This window comes from Phoca vitulina, unplaced genomic scaffold, assembly GCF_004348235.1.
Source record: "Phoca vitulina isolate PV1807 unplaced genomic scaffold, GSC_HSeal_1.0 scaffold13, whole genome shotgun sequence".
Taxonomy (NCBI): domain Eukaryota; kingdom Metazoa; phylum Chordata; class Mammalia; order Carnivora; family Phocidae; genus Phoca; species Phoca vitulina.
In genome coordinates this window covers 11,968,176-11,982,156 of record NW_022589716.1, presented here as the reverse complement: position 1 = coordinate 11,982,156, position 13,981 = coordinate 11,968,176, and the positions used below count along the sequence as shown (strand labels likewise).

Here is a 13,981-nt window from a genome sequence, read left to right as displayed (position 1 = left end):
CCCCCCCCCCCTATCTTCTGCCCTTTCTCTCACACCCTCTCTAACAAAAAAAAAAAAAAAAAATATAAAAAAAAAAAAAAAAAAAACAAAACAAAACAAAGAGCCAGGAAACAGAAATTCACTACAGGGTACCTTTCCAAACAAGGGACTCACCAGCTCAGAGTAGCCTTCCTCTGCTATAGACACGAGGCTTTTGAGATGAAAAAGAGAACCATTTTTATCATTGTGACAAGTCCTTGCAACATGACCCTCTAGAAAGAGCCTACTGAAGATGCAGAGCTTGGCATCTCCAAGCCCTGAGAAGGCGCCTATGCAGGGTTCAACTCAGCATTCAAAGGTGCAGCTTGGCCCTTTGCTCTGGTCAGCTATGTTCATACATTATTCATAAGCTGTTAACAGGGATGGGCTGTCCCAATCACCGAGCCTCACCTTATTGTGAGTTCCTGTAGGCAGCAGCCCTGGGGCAGCAAAGTACGAGGGAACAGCCGTGGGTTTAATTCGAGTTGAATTCGAGGTGCTGGTGAGGCTTCCCTCCCCCACCCTCTTGACACTGGCTCAGGACCGAAACCTGAATGGCCTTCTGTGTGCCAATAGATACTACTGGTAAAAGGAAGTCTAGAATTAGGGCCTATGCTCAGCTTGGGAGGCCGGCGTCACTGAGTAGGAAAAGCTGGAGTTTCGGAGTCGGGCACAACTGACCACCGGGACGCACCGTGTGATGGTGGGTGGGTACTCGCCTGCAGACTAACACCTGGGGCCCCACACAGCTGCCTGAAGACCGAGTGCGGGCAGGCCGCTGAGCCTCTAGCAGCTCTCCCAGCTCCTGGAGCACCTCAACGGAACTGTCGCTCCGTTTCGTGCCTGTTTGCGTTCAGTTCCACCCCACACCTTTCCCCTGCGCTCCACAGTTTCCAGGCTCCCCAGGAGTTTTGACCAAAGAATACTAGAAGATGCAAGGAAGAAGCCAAGGCTTTTCTAAGCTATGTCTCCCTTTTTCTGATCTGGGGACATGGGCGCTTTCTGGCAATGGCTGCATCTTTTCCAAGGTATCAGCTTCCACAAGGCAGGCCTCCCCCCTGTGACTCCAGCTCTCTCTGGGCAGCCCCTCCCTGGTTCGATTCCCATCTGGATGGCTACTGGGAGGAGGCTCCAATGGTGTCCCTCTGTCCGGTCGTCCCTCTTACTCTAGAGAGGCGCTGCCTCGTGCCGGTGCTAATCCCAGGATGGTTTCATTCTCTGTTTGGTTTCTGAGCTTTTCCATCCCTTATGCAGCCAAAACCCTGAAGTAACCCCCTGCTGTTGGACACATCTAGAGTGATTTCTATTTTTTTACTTCTTAACATCCTAACCTACCTCCCCGGTCCAAGCCACCAGTATGTGTCACCCAGATAATGTCATGGCCTCCCTGCTATTGTCTTTGTTTCTCAGTACAGCAGTCAGAGAAATCCTGCTAAAACTCAAGTTGGTCATGGCATTCTCTGCTCAGACTCCAGTGATCTTCCATCCCACACAGAGCAAGAGCCCAAGTCCCCACAGGAGTCATATGGTCCGGTCCCTGCTCTCTCCCTGATCTCATTCCCTAGCCCCCTCCGTCCCCCACTTTGCTCCTCACACTGTTCTCCTCGCTGTATGATAAATGCCAAACAGCTCTGCCTCAGGGCCTTTGTACCTGTTCCTCTTGCTGGAAACTTCTTCCCCAAAATGAAATCGCTGTTCCCTCACTTCCTTAAGATCTCTACTCCAACCAAGGGCACCGATGAGACAGATCTTTTCCAACCGCACTGTATAAAGCAGCAAGTCCTTATTAAGCTAGAACAATCGGGCTGTTCTCCATAAGACTACACACTTCATCTGCCTTTTCCCATTAGATCTGGGGTCAGCAAACTTCTTCTGTAAAGGACCACACGGTAACTATTTCAGGTTTTATAGACCATACGGTCTCCATCGGAACTAATGAACTCTGCCCTTGTAATGCAAAAGCAGCCATACAGGATATGTAATCAGGTGGGCATGAATGCACTCCAATAAAACAATTTTTACAAAAACAAGAGGCAGGCTGGATTTGGCTCATGGGTCATAATTTCCCAACCTTTGCACTGGAACATGAGGTCCATTAAGGCAAACACTTTGTCTAGGCTATTCTCTAATGTGTTCCCAGTGTCTGGCATTAAAAGCACACAGCATATACCAGTTACATAAATGATAGAGAACCTGCATTAATAAAGATAGTCATTATTTTCCTACTACTCTTTCAAGTAACAAGAACACAAAAGTCACATGCATGTTCTTTTAGCTTAACACAATTGGATTCCAAGGGCAGAATTACCAGCCCAGGACCCCTCAAAGGTTTTCATGGAATGTTAACAGGTGCTACTTGAAAAATGGATTCTTGTTCCAAGAAGTGTAAGGAACAGTCGGTTGAACGACATTCCTTCCTGTTGTGCTTCCTGGAAACTCGATTGTGCTACTGCGTATTGTGAATCTTCCAGGGGCTGGAAGAGAAGGAAGGATGGGTAGGGCACCCCCTAAGCCTACCGCACAGAGAAAGCCCTTCTGCTGAACATCACCACAGGCAGTGATTCAGTGTGAAACACAATGAGAAATGAGTCCACTCCGTGAAGAAATTGAAAGTTTCTGAGATGAGATCTGCATTGGAAGGTATTCAAGTGTGGGTGGTCCCAGAGCCAACAAGCATGGCAGGCAAGAGCCCCAACCAGAGGGCACGACTGGCTCTGCCCAGCAGGGTGTTGGTTTGGCTGCACTGGCTGAACCTGGTTCCCCAGATGACTCAAATGGCCAGCCTCTCCCTCCCATCTGGCACCTCACTCAATGACAGCCAAGGGCAACAGTAATGCTGGTCAAGAAAGAAGAAAGAAGAAAGAAGAAAGAAGAAAAGAAAAGAAAGAAAGGAAAGGAAAGGAAGGGAAGGGAAAGGAAAGGAAAGGAAGGAAGGAAGGAAGGAAAGAAGGAAGGGAGGAAGGAAGGAAGGAAGGAAGGAAGGAAGGAAGGAAGAAAGAAAGAAAGAAAGAAAGAAAGAAAGAAAGAAAGAAAGAAAGAAAGAAAGAAAGAAAGTAAGAAAGAAAGAAAGAAAGACTAAAAAAATAAATAAATAAATAAAATTCCATTTCTTCTTCTGGACATAAGAAAGGTAAATTAAAGAGGAGCTTACGTCACTGAGAATGTTGAAGGCCTCGTTCAGAGCTATATCCAGCATTCCAATTCCTTTGGCAAAAAGTTTGTCCAGATGCTCCCGGAAGTGCTGGAACAACAAAGCAGAGAATTCATTAGCATCCGAACTGTTACATGAAACACCAACCTCCAATGAACAGGTGCACACTAAGACCAATGAGTCTGGAACCAAAATGGTCATAATGTGTTTCCATCCTTCAGAATTCAAAACATAAGAACCTATTCAATATAAAATTTACCTTCCATACGCATTTTCAGCTTTGATTACATTCTAGGGGAAAAATTCATTGAATTCTGGTGGAAAGTACTTAATTTATCTGAAGTTCTTACTTTCCTTTCAGCTCCCATGACCTACTCTGTCCCCTTCTACCCTCAAATTTCCCACTCCTGATCACTTCTAGGACTCTGCACATGCTGTCCTCCACCAGGAACCCACCCTCCATCCATTTCCTGGCTCTCCCACCACATTTTCCTCTCACCTACTTTTGGGATCTCAGTTTGGACATCACCCCCTTCTGGCCTAGGGAAACTTCGCAGACCCCCATCTCTGAGACTGCTTCAGAATGCTTCCTTAGGACCCCATGCTGCCTCCCATGCTCAGACCCACCTTGCACTTAGCACTCTGGGTATAGAACTGCCAGTTAAATTCTGCCCCCACCCAAGACTGTGACATTCTGGAGACCAGGCATGTCCGGTAGCCTACTCTCTCTCCCTTGATGACGACATATATGATACACAAAAGGTGCCCAAACCACCTCCAAAGAGAAGGATAAAGACTGGATCACAAGGTAAGACTTGTGATTACGGCAAGGGGGACACAGGCCAGAAATCAGAAGAGCTTCAAGGAAGATGCAAAATGGGAACAAATCTCTTCAGAGACATCCCCAAGGCCCATCTGCCTATGTTGGTCCCACAGAAGCCCAGCATCAGCTGGAGAGTGAAGGCAGCAAAGAGAAGTAACTGTGGAGCCCATCATGTTTCTGCTTCTCAACAAAGATGCAAGAGTGGGTCCAGGCATGTGCCCAGGGACACGTGAGCCGGTGGGATGTCCACTGACTCAAAGCTTGTGTCCACAGTGGCACAGCTGCTTGGCATTATTTTCCAACTGCCCTGTTCCAAAACCACTTCTTTTCTACTGAAATGAATTACTCTCTCCTCAAAGGCATCCACACCCTTGTCTGCTGGAGAAACTGGACAGAGGAGTCACAAGGAGGGAGAGGGGCAGGAAGGGTGTGCTCATGGAAAATGTTGGCTAGTGATTTCCTGGCTGAGGAATGGCTTTCTTTCTCTGCCATACCCTGGGGCCCATCAACACCCCAAACATTCCATCAACATGGTGACACCTACTCATGATGTGTCTGCCTTAGAACTCTATAACTGATTGCGGAATAAGAATAGATCAGAGAGATCAATCCTAGGACGTGGCCAATGGTTCTAAGATGCTCTTCTCCCTGGGCCCCCTCCAGGAAGCAGCAGGGGCCACTGGTCATGGGGGTGGGCTGCAGGTTTGCTGGCAAACTGGACTGGAAAATTTTGGTGGGCTCCTCACAGTGATTCAGCTTTAAAGACAACCAGACCTAACATGAATCAAGATTGGATTTGAAGTTGGCTGCTCACCCTGGGAATATTCATGTAACCCACAAGATCCCTTCTTGGGTCCATCCCTCCCTCACAGCAATCATGCCCTCATGCTCACCAGAGCAGCCATGGTTATGGAAACCTGCTTCATGTTAGGTCCTTAGCAAATATCATGCAATTGTGTCCTCACAACAACCCTGTAAGGTTCCATCAACCCACTTTGCAGATGGGAAGAGTGAGGCTCAGCACTGCACCCCAATTCACACACCTCCTAGCTGCCTGGCCCAGGTTCCACCCCAGGTCTGCTTCACCCATTCTAATGCCTCCCTTTTTCTGCTATACACCTGCTACTTTGTTTGTTTTTTAGTACTTTGTATGCCAGGCACTGGCCAGGAGCTCTTAATCTCTACACCTGGGCTACAGCAGAGTCTACAGGTGACTATCTGAGTCTACAGGCTTGCGTAGTGGGGGAGAGAAATGCTGAGGGCCAGGGACTTGCTGTGGCAAACCACACAGCCAGAAACCAAGCTTTGCGCTTCTCTGTTCTTCCTGCTGAATGTCCAAGGCCCAGCAGGATGCTGAGCACATGGCATGTCCTTCTCAAGCACCCAGTGAACAAATCCAGACAGTTAACTAAATCTGAAGAAGCCCAGGTGTCCTGGCTGCACGTGGGCAGGAGGGGATCAAAACAGATCAGTCTGCCTTCTCCAAGAATCACTGCCCTCGGAGACCTGACTCGCAGGTGAGTAACGGCCACCAGGAACGACTTAGTTAGGCTCCGCAGGCACCTCATGGCAGATCCCACACACCCTACAGGACATTGTGACATGCCCATCACGCAGCCTGCAGAGAGGCTGGCCTTTAACGGGTCCCAAGTTCACATTGCTGTGACCAGACCCTGCCTTGACAAGTTCGTTCTATTCATCTGATGTCATTTCTGTCAACTGCATTTAATTGTGCTCAGCTACACAAGTTTACACAGTATTTTTTTTTTAATAACATAGCAACCCCGTTTAGTTTGTCTTTTAATCCATGTGTGGCTGCATTTCCTTTTCATCCATGTGTCATGTGCAGAAAGACTGCTCCAGGCAATGGTTGCTTTTATTGCTGGACATTTAGAGGAAAATGCAATAACATGCCATGGAGTTCCCCTCAACTCGATTTCATAACAAGGTCAGTTCTCATTTTATTTCTTCCTGGGACAATTCTGGTCCCCATATTACATGGGAAAAATATGTCCCCAGGTTAAGGGGTTCCAAATGACATCTCAGATGAAGGACACTCTCTCTGTCTCTTTCCCTCTCCTCTCCCTCATGTCCAGACTCCATTTTCTCCTATGCCACATCTGGACCTAATCTGCTCTTCCAGGCTGCGTTTAACCCTCAGCCCACCTCTCGTCTTACACAAAACCAGGGCCTTGCCTTCCAGGGAATCATCCCCAGTGATGTGGCCCCACCAAGAGCAGCTCTGTCCACCATGGCAGTCATGAGCTAAATTTAGCCATTGACAGTAAATTTAATTAAAATTACATAAAATGAAAAACTCAGTTGCTTCATTCCCCAGCCACATTTCAAGTGCTCAGTAGTCCCCTGTGGCCAGTGGCTACTGCACTGGAAGGTGAAGATCAAAGTACACCTCCATCATCGCATAAAGGTCTATTGGACAGAACTCACCTGGAGACACTCGGGCTAAAAGGGTCCTTCCCCCTTACCAAGCCACTGACCAAGGGTGAGTCAGAGGAAACTCTAAGGCTTGTACTCAGTGAATGTGTTTGGTTTTTGCCTGTTCAACACCCATCCCCCTTCTGATTTTCCTTCTCCCCCACCGCCTCCTAATTCATATGGTTTGGGTGAGGCTAACCTCTCTCTTCCTCCTTCCCAGATGAAGGGGTGAGCCCATCTATCAGGCTTGACCAATTTGTGAATTCCATCCCAAATTCCACTAGGTACCATCAGGCATGGGCATATGACCCAATCCCTGGGCCTCTACTGAAATGTGGGGAAGAAAACTTTGTCTCTACTGAGATTACCGAGAGGTAGGGAAGAAGCCTGGGGCTGCCAACAGCCATCCAGCCACTGGGCAGGAAGCTCTCCCCTGAATAAAGGTAACGGCCAAGGAGAACCGGGCACATAATAGAGGGGGCAAGATAGAATCATGACAGCATGGCTTGAGCTCCTAGAACCAGGCATGCCTAGCTTTTTCAGATAAGCGAGCCAATAAATTTGCTCCTTTGCCTGACCAGATCTAGCTGGATTTGGGCCACTTAACTGAAAGGAAAGGACCTTGATGACCACAACCATCACAAGGACCCTGGCCAGAACAATGCCTCCAAAGCCCCGCCCCTGGATTATAACGATCCCCTATATCTCCTCCATCCCCCTCCTCCCCTTTCTAATCACCGTATCACATCGAGTGGTTTACTTGTCGTATGAGTGCTTGTGCCAGACAGAGTAAGGCGCTTCACGGCACACTCCTGGTGCGCATGGATTTAACGCCCACTGCTTTCACTGCTCATGACACGGAGTAATTTGCTAAGGAGGAATCCTAAGCATGTGTACTCCAAGGGTAGTGTCCGGAAGAGAAGGAAGGGGCCTGGCCCACCACTCTGCAGCCTCTCCATCAATACAGATTTCTTCTTCTCTACTCTCAGTTGTGGTTGCTCTAAGATTCAAATTTTTTTTTTTTAAGATTTTATTTATTCATTTGAGACACAGAGATACAGAGAGAGAGAGAGAAAGCATGAGCAGGGAGAGAGGCAGAGGGACAGGGAGAAGCAGGCTCCTCGATGAGCCAGGAGCCCAATGTGGGGCTCGATCCCGGGACCCTGGGATCATGACCTGAGCCGAAGGCAGATGCTTAACCATCTGAGCCACCCAGGAGCCCCAGATTCAAAATGTGTAATATTTAATGCCATCACATTATAACTGTTGTATGTAAGCAATTGCTATTTAGACTCCATGGACTCTGGAAGAAAAAAAAAAAAAAACTGAACTAAAATTCAGGAGACTGAGTCCTAGTTTCTGGCTATGCTATTTACCAGCTATGAGACCCTGAAGCATGTAGCTTTGGCTCTCCAGCCTCAGTTTTGCTCCTTGTGCAATGGGCATGGGAACGCTGCTACACAGTGGGAGGAGAGTGAGGGCACATCAGTGCCTCGGTGCAGCGGGCAGAAGCCAGGCAGCCTGAATTCCAACTTCCATGCTGCCCCCCACCTTCTCTCAACACCTGAGTAAGCCACTGCCTACATCTGGGCCTTCAGCTCTCTCCTAACACAAGGGGTATTGGGCTGACCTCTCGCTGAGAGTACAGGAAAGAAGTCATCTGAAAGAACAGTGATGACAGAAGAATGGGAGACTATCTCCATTTCATACTCACTAAAATAAATATATGAAAAAAAAGTCCTACAAAACTTTATACCTCAAATACCTTCTATGCCAACTTCCCCGTTTGCAGCTTTACAATCTAATATAGGCCTTGGGAAATGACTTCTTTTGCCCTGTGAGGGCCAGATTTTATTACATGGAAAAAGACACGTGGTTGAGACCTGAGTGCCTTCCAGAGCCCGCTCCAGAGAACAGAAGGTTCAAGACTGCCCAAGCCAGGAAGACACGCCACAACAGTGTGCCAGGAGGTGGCCAGTTTCCATTATTTTTTTTTTCTAAATTAAAATAAACAATTTATTGGAAATGGTGACAGTTCCATTTTATTATTAAATTTCAGTAAAGGAGGAGGAGGGTGGCTTTTTTATCTTTGCTTCATGCACTCAGCCAGCATACACTGCTGCCCAGGAAAAGGCCTCGCTTCCAAAGCAATTAGTGCAGCTTAATGCCTGGGGAGAGACCCGGGAGCACCAGCAGGCGTAGCACAGCTCGGCTGCTTATCTCTGCGAAACAGTCACAACGTCCAGGCCAGCGGAGGGTCCTGGAGAAATAACCCTCTGCCTCCACCAGCATTTGATTTAGTTGACTCCACACTGATAGTGCTCTCTGTGATAATAGCAATCATGCTTTCTCCTGTCAACATAATTATAACAAATGCTTGAGTCCTCCCAATTAAAAGCAAGGGACTAAAGGGAAAAGTGGACATTGGGAAACAAAACCACCCCCCATCCACAGAGCTGGTGGTCCTGGCTAGGAGGCTTTAGGGGGGAGGCGAAACACCCCCAATCGACGATCCCCATCCAGGTCACCGGCATTCGGCAGACCTGAATTTTACGTCCACCAGGTATGGAGGAGGGTCACGGCAGCATCTCGGCCATGGGAAGGCTTTCAGAAATTCTCACCCAAGTCCTCCAGTGGCGGCCAACACTGGCCGAAGGACAACTGTATGCCGGGCACTGTGTGTCTTTCATGCATCACCTCGCCTGGTCCTAACATCCTTAAAAGGTACCATCAGGTTCCTGGTTTTGACATATGGGCAAATGGAGTCTCCGAACGGTGAAATGTTTGCCCAAGGTGGCCGAGCAAGTATGAGGAAAGGGAGTCTCCAAATGCTGAGTCCCATACCTGAACCCCTGTGCCACACAGCCCCTCCCAACACTCAGAGCACAGCTCTCCATATCCTTGATCCAGCCCCGCCTGTGGGGGTGTACAGAGTCTGAGGGGTCATGTGCAAAGCTGCATTCCCATTCAGGGCTGGCTTCCTGGGCGTGTGACCTGGGCAGTCACCCAGGGTTCCATGCTCAGAAGGGCCCCGTGCTTGGTTTAATGCTTCGCTGTCCCTGTCTTGAAATTCGTAATAATTTTACTTTTGAATGTGTGACCTGTAAACGAAGTCCCCTGGAACAGGATCATGCATGTGAGCAGAGCAGGTATGGGAAGTGTGCGTGCACCCAGTGTGCCTCGCTGCCCGTTCACACCCAGCCCTCACCATGGCCGGGAGCCCAGAATCCTGGGGAACAGCGACATTGCGGGCCTTCATCAGACACGCTTGACTTTATTAGCTACTTAGCACTGTGCTGTCTGGTGGCTAAAAGGACATGTTTATTGACAAACTAAAATTCGGAAGCTACAAGCGAGGGTGCCCTGTAGAGGCCCTCCCACAGTCAGCTCTATTAGTCATAGACATGCTCCCACTTGTCTTCTCAAAGACGGACATGGCTCTTGTCCATTAAGTCAGCCCAAACAGACAAGTGGTGTCTGTCTCATTCTGACGTTAGACCCCCCCTGAAATCCCTGTGACCCCCTTTGCCGCTGAGCTGCAAACACAAAGTGCAGAAGCCCATTGGCCAGAGACCCAGAAGGCGTCCATACTTGTCTTCTGACCCGACTAGGATAGATGCTAGGCCACAAGATGATTTAGTATAAATATGGATATAATTCCTCCTGACCACACCCCTGGAACCCCAACGCTGGGATGACCCTCCTGGGCTCCAGTTCAGTCTGAGAAATCCCCTGGCTGAACTATACTGCATGTTTTGGGGGTACACACACACCAGGGACCTAGGGCAGTGCCCAGTCAATAGAGTCTACAGGAAAGGCACACACCTTGGGGCATTGCTACCCCCAGATCAGGCTCCGGTGCATCAGACCGTCATTCGATTCCAGTGGGGAAAGTAGACAGTGACATGGTGTTTCTCAAACATGAAAACGGAATGGCCCAAGAGGCTGGTGGTATTAAAGAGCAGGCCCAGATGTTTGCAATTTGGGGGAGAAAGTACAGACACTGACAGAACCTTGGCTGAGCCAGGCCTGGTTTCTCCTTCATGTCGTCTACAACAAATTGAAGTGTCTGAAGGTAGCAGCTGTTTCATGCTAATGCCAAATTGGAGACCGGAGAGATCTCCTGGACGTGAACGATGAACACTGTTTCACACCAGGTAGTCACGTTAGTGACGACATCATTTTGATGGCAAAAGTGCTACTTCTGCCAGGTAAGATGGTAGTGATGAGCCCAGAGCCGGTGAGTGTCTACGATGGGAAAGTACCTCTGGTAGGACAGGAGCCTCCACCAAAGCCGTCCATGGCGGGGCAGGGCTGTGTCCCGGACAACTCGCGGCTAGATCCTGTGCGTTCACTGTCCTCCCCATCAAGCATCAGAGGGAACCTGCTCTGGGCCTCTTGGAGAGACTGAGCAAAGCCACAGCCCAAATGCTACTTGGACAGAAATGCCTGCTTTGTGTCTCAACTCCGTGCAACGGTGTGTGTATCCACGGTAGGCCTCACCCTTCACATCTTTTGGACATTTCTGAAGGTCCAAGTTCATCCTCTATAAACTTTATGAAAACCCTGATTTGATTCAAATCTGCTTCTTGGAGGAAGAATGCTTTCATCAGTTTCAGTGTGCAAGAGCAGACAGAAGTCACAATTTTAGTTCATTCCAAGCACCATGCCAAGCTCTGTGGAAGCTCTGACTCTGAAGAGATGAGTATTTAGAGTCAGCATCCAGGGAGAATGGAATGCAGAGGCAGCCCTGGGGATCTGGAGGGCTCTTCTTCATCAAGCCTTCCCCTCATGGTCAGGGTCAGGAGGACACAGATGCAAAGCTACAGCCCAGAGTGGAAGGTGGTGGATGCCGAGAACACACATCTGGAGTCACGGTCCGGGGCGGGGAGGAGGGGGCAGTGATGGATGTGCCTTGACCCACCCCCCACTCACCCACTCAGTGACAGCAACACTCATTTCTGGGACGGCCTGGCAAGGACGTGGGACCCCAGGAGACGACTAAATGAGAACTTTTTCTGTATAATCACTTGGAAGATTTGCGTAGTTTTACAAAACTTGTACTCAATTAAAAAATATTTGTTTCAATGATCTCTGTATTTTGCCAAATTAATTACATACGGATATCAAATTTAATTGTCTGAATGGAAGAATCCACTCTCATTCAAGTCTGAATAAACAAATACCCTGTATGGCATTACAATTTTTTTTTTAAGGGATGTATCAACATTTGACCAGTCCCCTACTGATGAAAGTTTAGTTTTTCAGGGTCTTATTGTTTCAGACATTACTACGGTAAACCTCAATGTACACAGATCACAGTGTCGCAATGCATATATGTATAGTAATACCAGTGTAACAACGTCACAGAAAGTTACTAGGTCAATAATGTCTTCATTTATACCATGCAGGGTTACGATGAGAATTTAATGAGATAACATAGACAAAGTGCTTAATACAGTCCAGCATATACGTCAAGCAGTCAACAAAGGTTAGGTGTCACTAGTAGGGCAGCACTGGCACTGTATTTCGAGGCTATTTAAGTACCCAAATTGAAATTCTAAAAACAAAAACAGAAAACCCCTACAAGTCTATCTATAGCAAAAGGGAAGTCACTGGCTCCTATCAGGGGACAACTGGGAGCAAGGGCTCCATGATGCATTCCAGGCAGGGCCTCTGTGTGTCTCTCTCCTGGAATCACTTGGCTTCATTCTGCCAGCAGGCTCTTGACCACACAGCTGCCTACATCACGGTGTCACATGGACCTGGCGCAGACTGCCCAGGGGCCAGAGCTAAGGCTGCCAGATAATATCAGAATGCCCAATCAACTTTGAACTTCAGATAAGCAAACATGCTGAAAATGTTTCCAATGCTTATCTGAAATTCAAAGTTAAGCAGGTGCCCTATTTGTTCATTTGTTTGTTTTGCTAAATTGGCACCTCCACACCAGACCAATTTCCACAATATTTCTATCTGAAAAGTTCCCAGAAACACTTCAATTAGCCGAGACTAGGTATGTGTTTGGGCCTGAGCCAATCAGGTGGCCAGAGAATGGGACCGTTGGCTTATCCAGGTCTGGATTATGTGCCCATTTTTGAACTTGAGGTTGTAGTAGCAAGAGCTGAGGAAAGTCCCACCTAAACTTCATTGAATGGGTTTGATATAGACAGAGGGATTTCACTGAGGGGAGGAAGGAGGGGGATTCAGGACAGAGAAGAACTGATGTATGAGCAGCTTGTGGGCGAGGTGCAGTCCTTCACTGGCTTAGTCCACATTCTCAATGTGCTGACACAGCTGGGGAAGCAAAGACATGTCCAAACACACACACACTTCCACAGTGAGCAAGGGCTTTACTCTGCAGCATACGGAGAGGCAAACACATGTAGAGAGGAGATAAGAAACAAACGGCAGCTTTTCCAAGTGAAAATCACAATATGCCTCTAAAAAGTTAGAGTAAAGGATTTCTAGAAAATAGGTGGTCCTGTGGATGGTTTGAGGTCTAGTAGAAAGAATGCCTGAGACAGAAGAAAAGATAACACTGCGATAACTAGTATTTATTGGGTGCTTTCTATGCACCAGCCTTGGCTTGAGCACTCACAAGTAGCGTGTCCTTCAAGCCTTACAACAAGCCTAAAAGATACGGCATTCTCATTACTCTCATTTTATAAATGGAGAAACAGATTCAGATGGTTCACATCACTTGATAAGATCTCACAGCTAATGAATGGTAGGGCTGAAATTTAAATCCAAGCATCCTGTCTTTAAAATATATATTGTCACCCCCCCAAAAAAAAAACCCTTTTTGTTATAGAAAATTTCAGTTACCAACTCATGGTGAATCTTATTTTATCAACATCCCACCACCACCCTCTTCCATCTCCCTTATGGGAGCCAGCCTCCAAGATGGCCTCCAATGATCCTCCCCTCCTGACAGTCATACCCTTCTGTGGGGCCTGCCCAGGGTCGCTGCTCTGTGATCCAGAGTTAGACTCTGTGACCAAGAGAATACAGCAGTGATGATATGCCACTTGCAAGGTTAGGTTGTAAATGACACTGTGGCTTCCATTATGGTTGCTTTCCCAATCTCTATTGGATAATTCACTGCAGGGAGGCCAACCACTTTGATGGGAACAGCCCTATGGAGCTGCCTACATGGCAAGACACTAAAGCTTCCAACCAATAGCTATAAAGAACTGGGATCTCTTCCCAACAGCCACATAAAGGAGCTTACAAGTAGATCTTCCATCCTAGTCAAGCCTTCAGATGATTGCAGCCCTCAGCCAGCATCCTGCATGCAACATTATGAGAGACCCTGACCCAGAACCATCCAAGCAAGCCATTCCTGGGTTCCTGACCCTCAGAAACTGTGAAATAGTAAGTGTTTCTCATTTTAAGCTGTTACATTTTGGGGTCATTTGTTCTACAACAATAGATAACTAACACACTTTCATCCAGATTATTTTGAAGCATGGCATCACATTATTTCATCTGTGAACATGTCAATATAATATGTGTCTCTGAAAGAAAAAGACTTTTAAAACCAAAAGCATAAT

The 13,981-nt window shown here is 47.7% G+C and overlaps 1 protein-coding gene across 11 annotated transcripts in view; it reads right to left on the bottom strand.

Annotated features, from left to right (window-relative positions):
* CACNA2D3 (calcium voltage-gated channel auxiliary subunit alpha2delta 3) overlaps window positions 1-13,981 on the bottom strand; it is a 960,286-nt gene that overhangs the window by 412,674 nt on the left and 533,631 nt on the right. For all 11 annotated transcript variants that reach the window (XR_004300377.1, XM_032411506.1, XM_032411505.1 and 8 more), the window contains one exon: window positions 3,170-3,259. Coding sequence is in view for 10 of the 11 variants with exons in the window: in XM_032411506.1 (XP_032267397.1) it covers window positions 3,170-3,259 (90 nt within the window). In the remaining variant the exon portion in view is untranslated. The remainder of the gene's footprint in view (window positions 1-3,169; window positions 3,260-13,981) is intronic.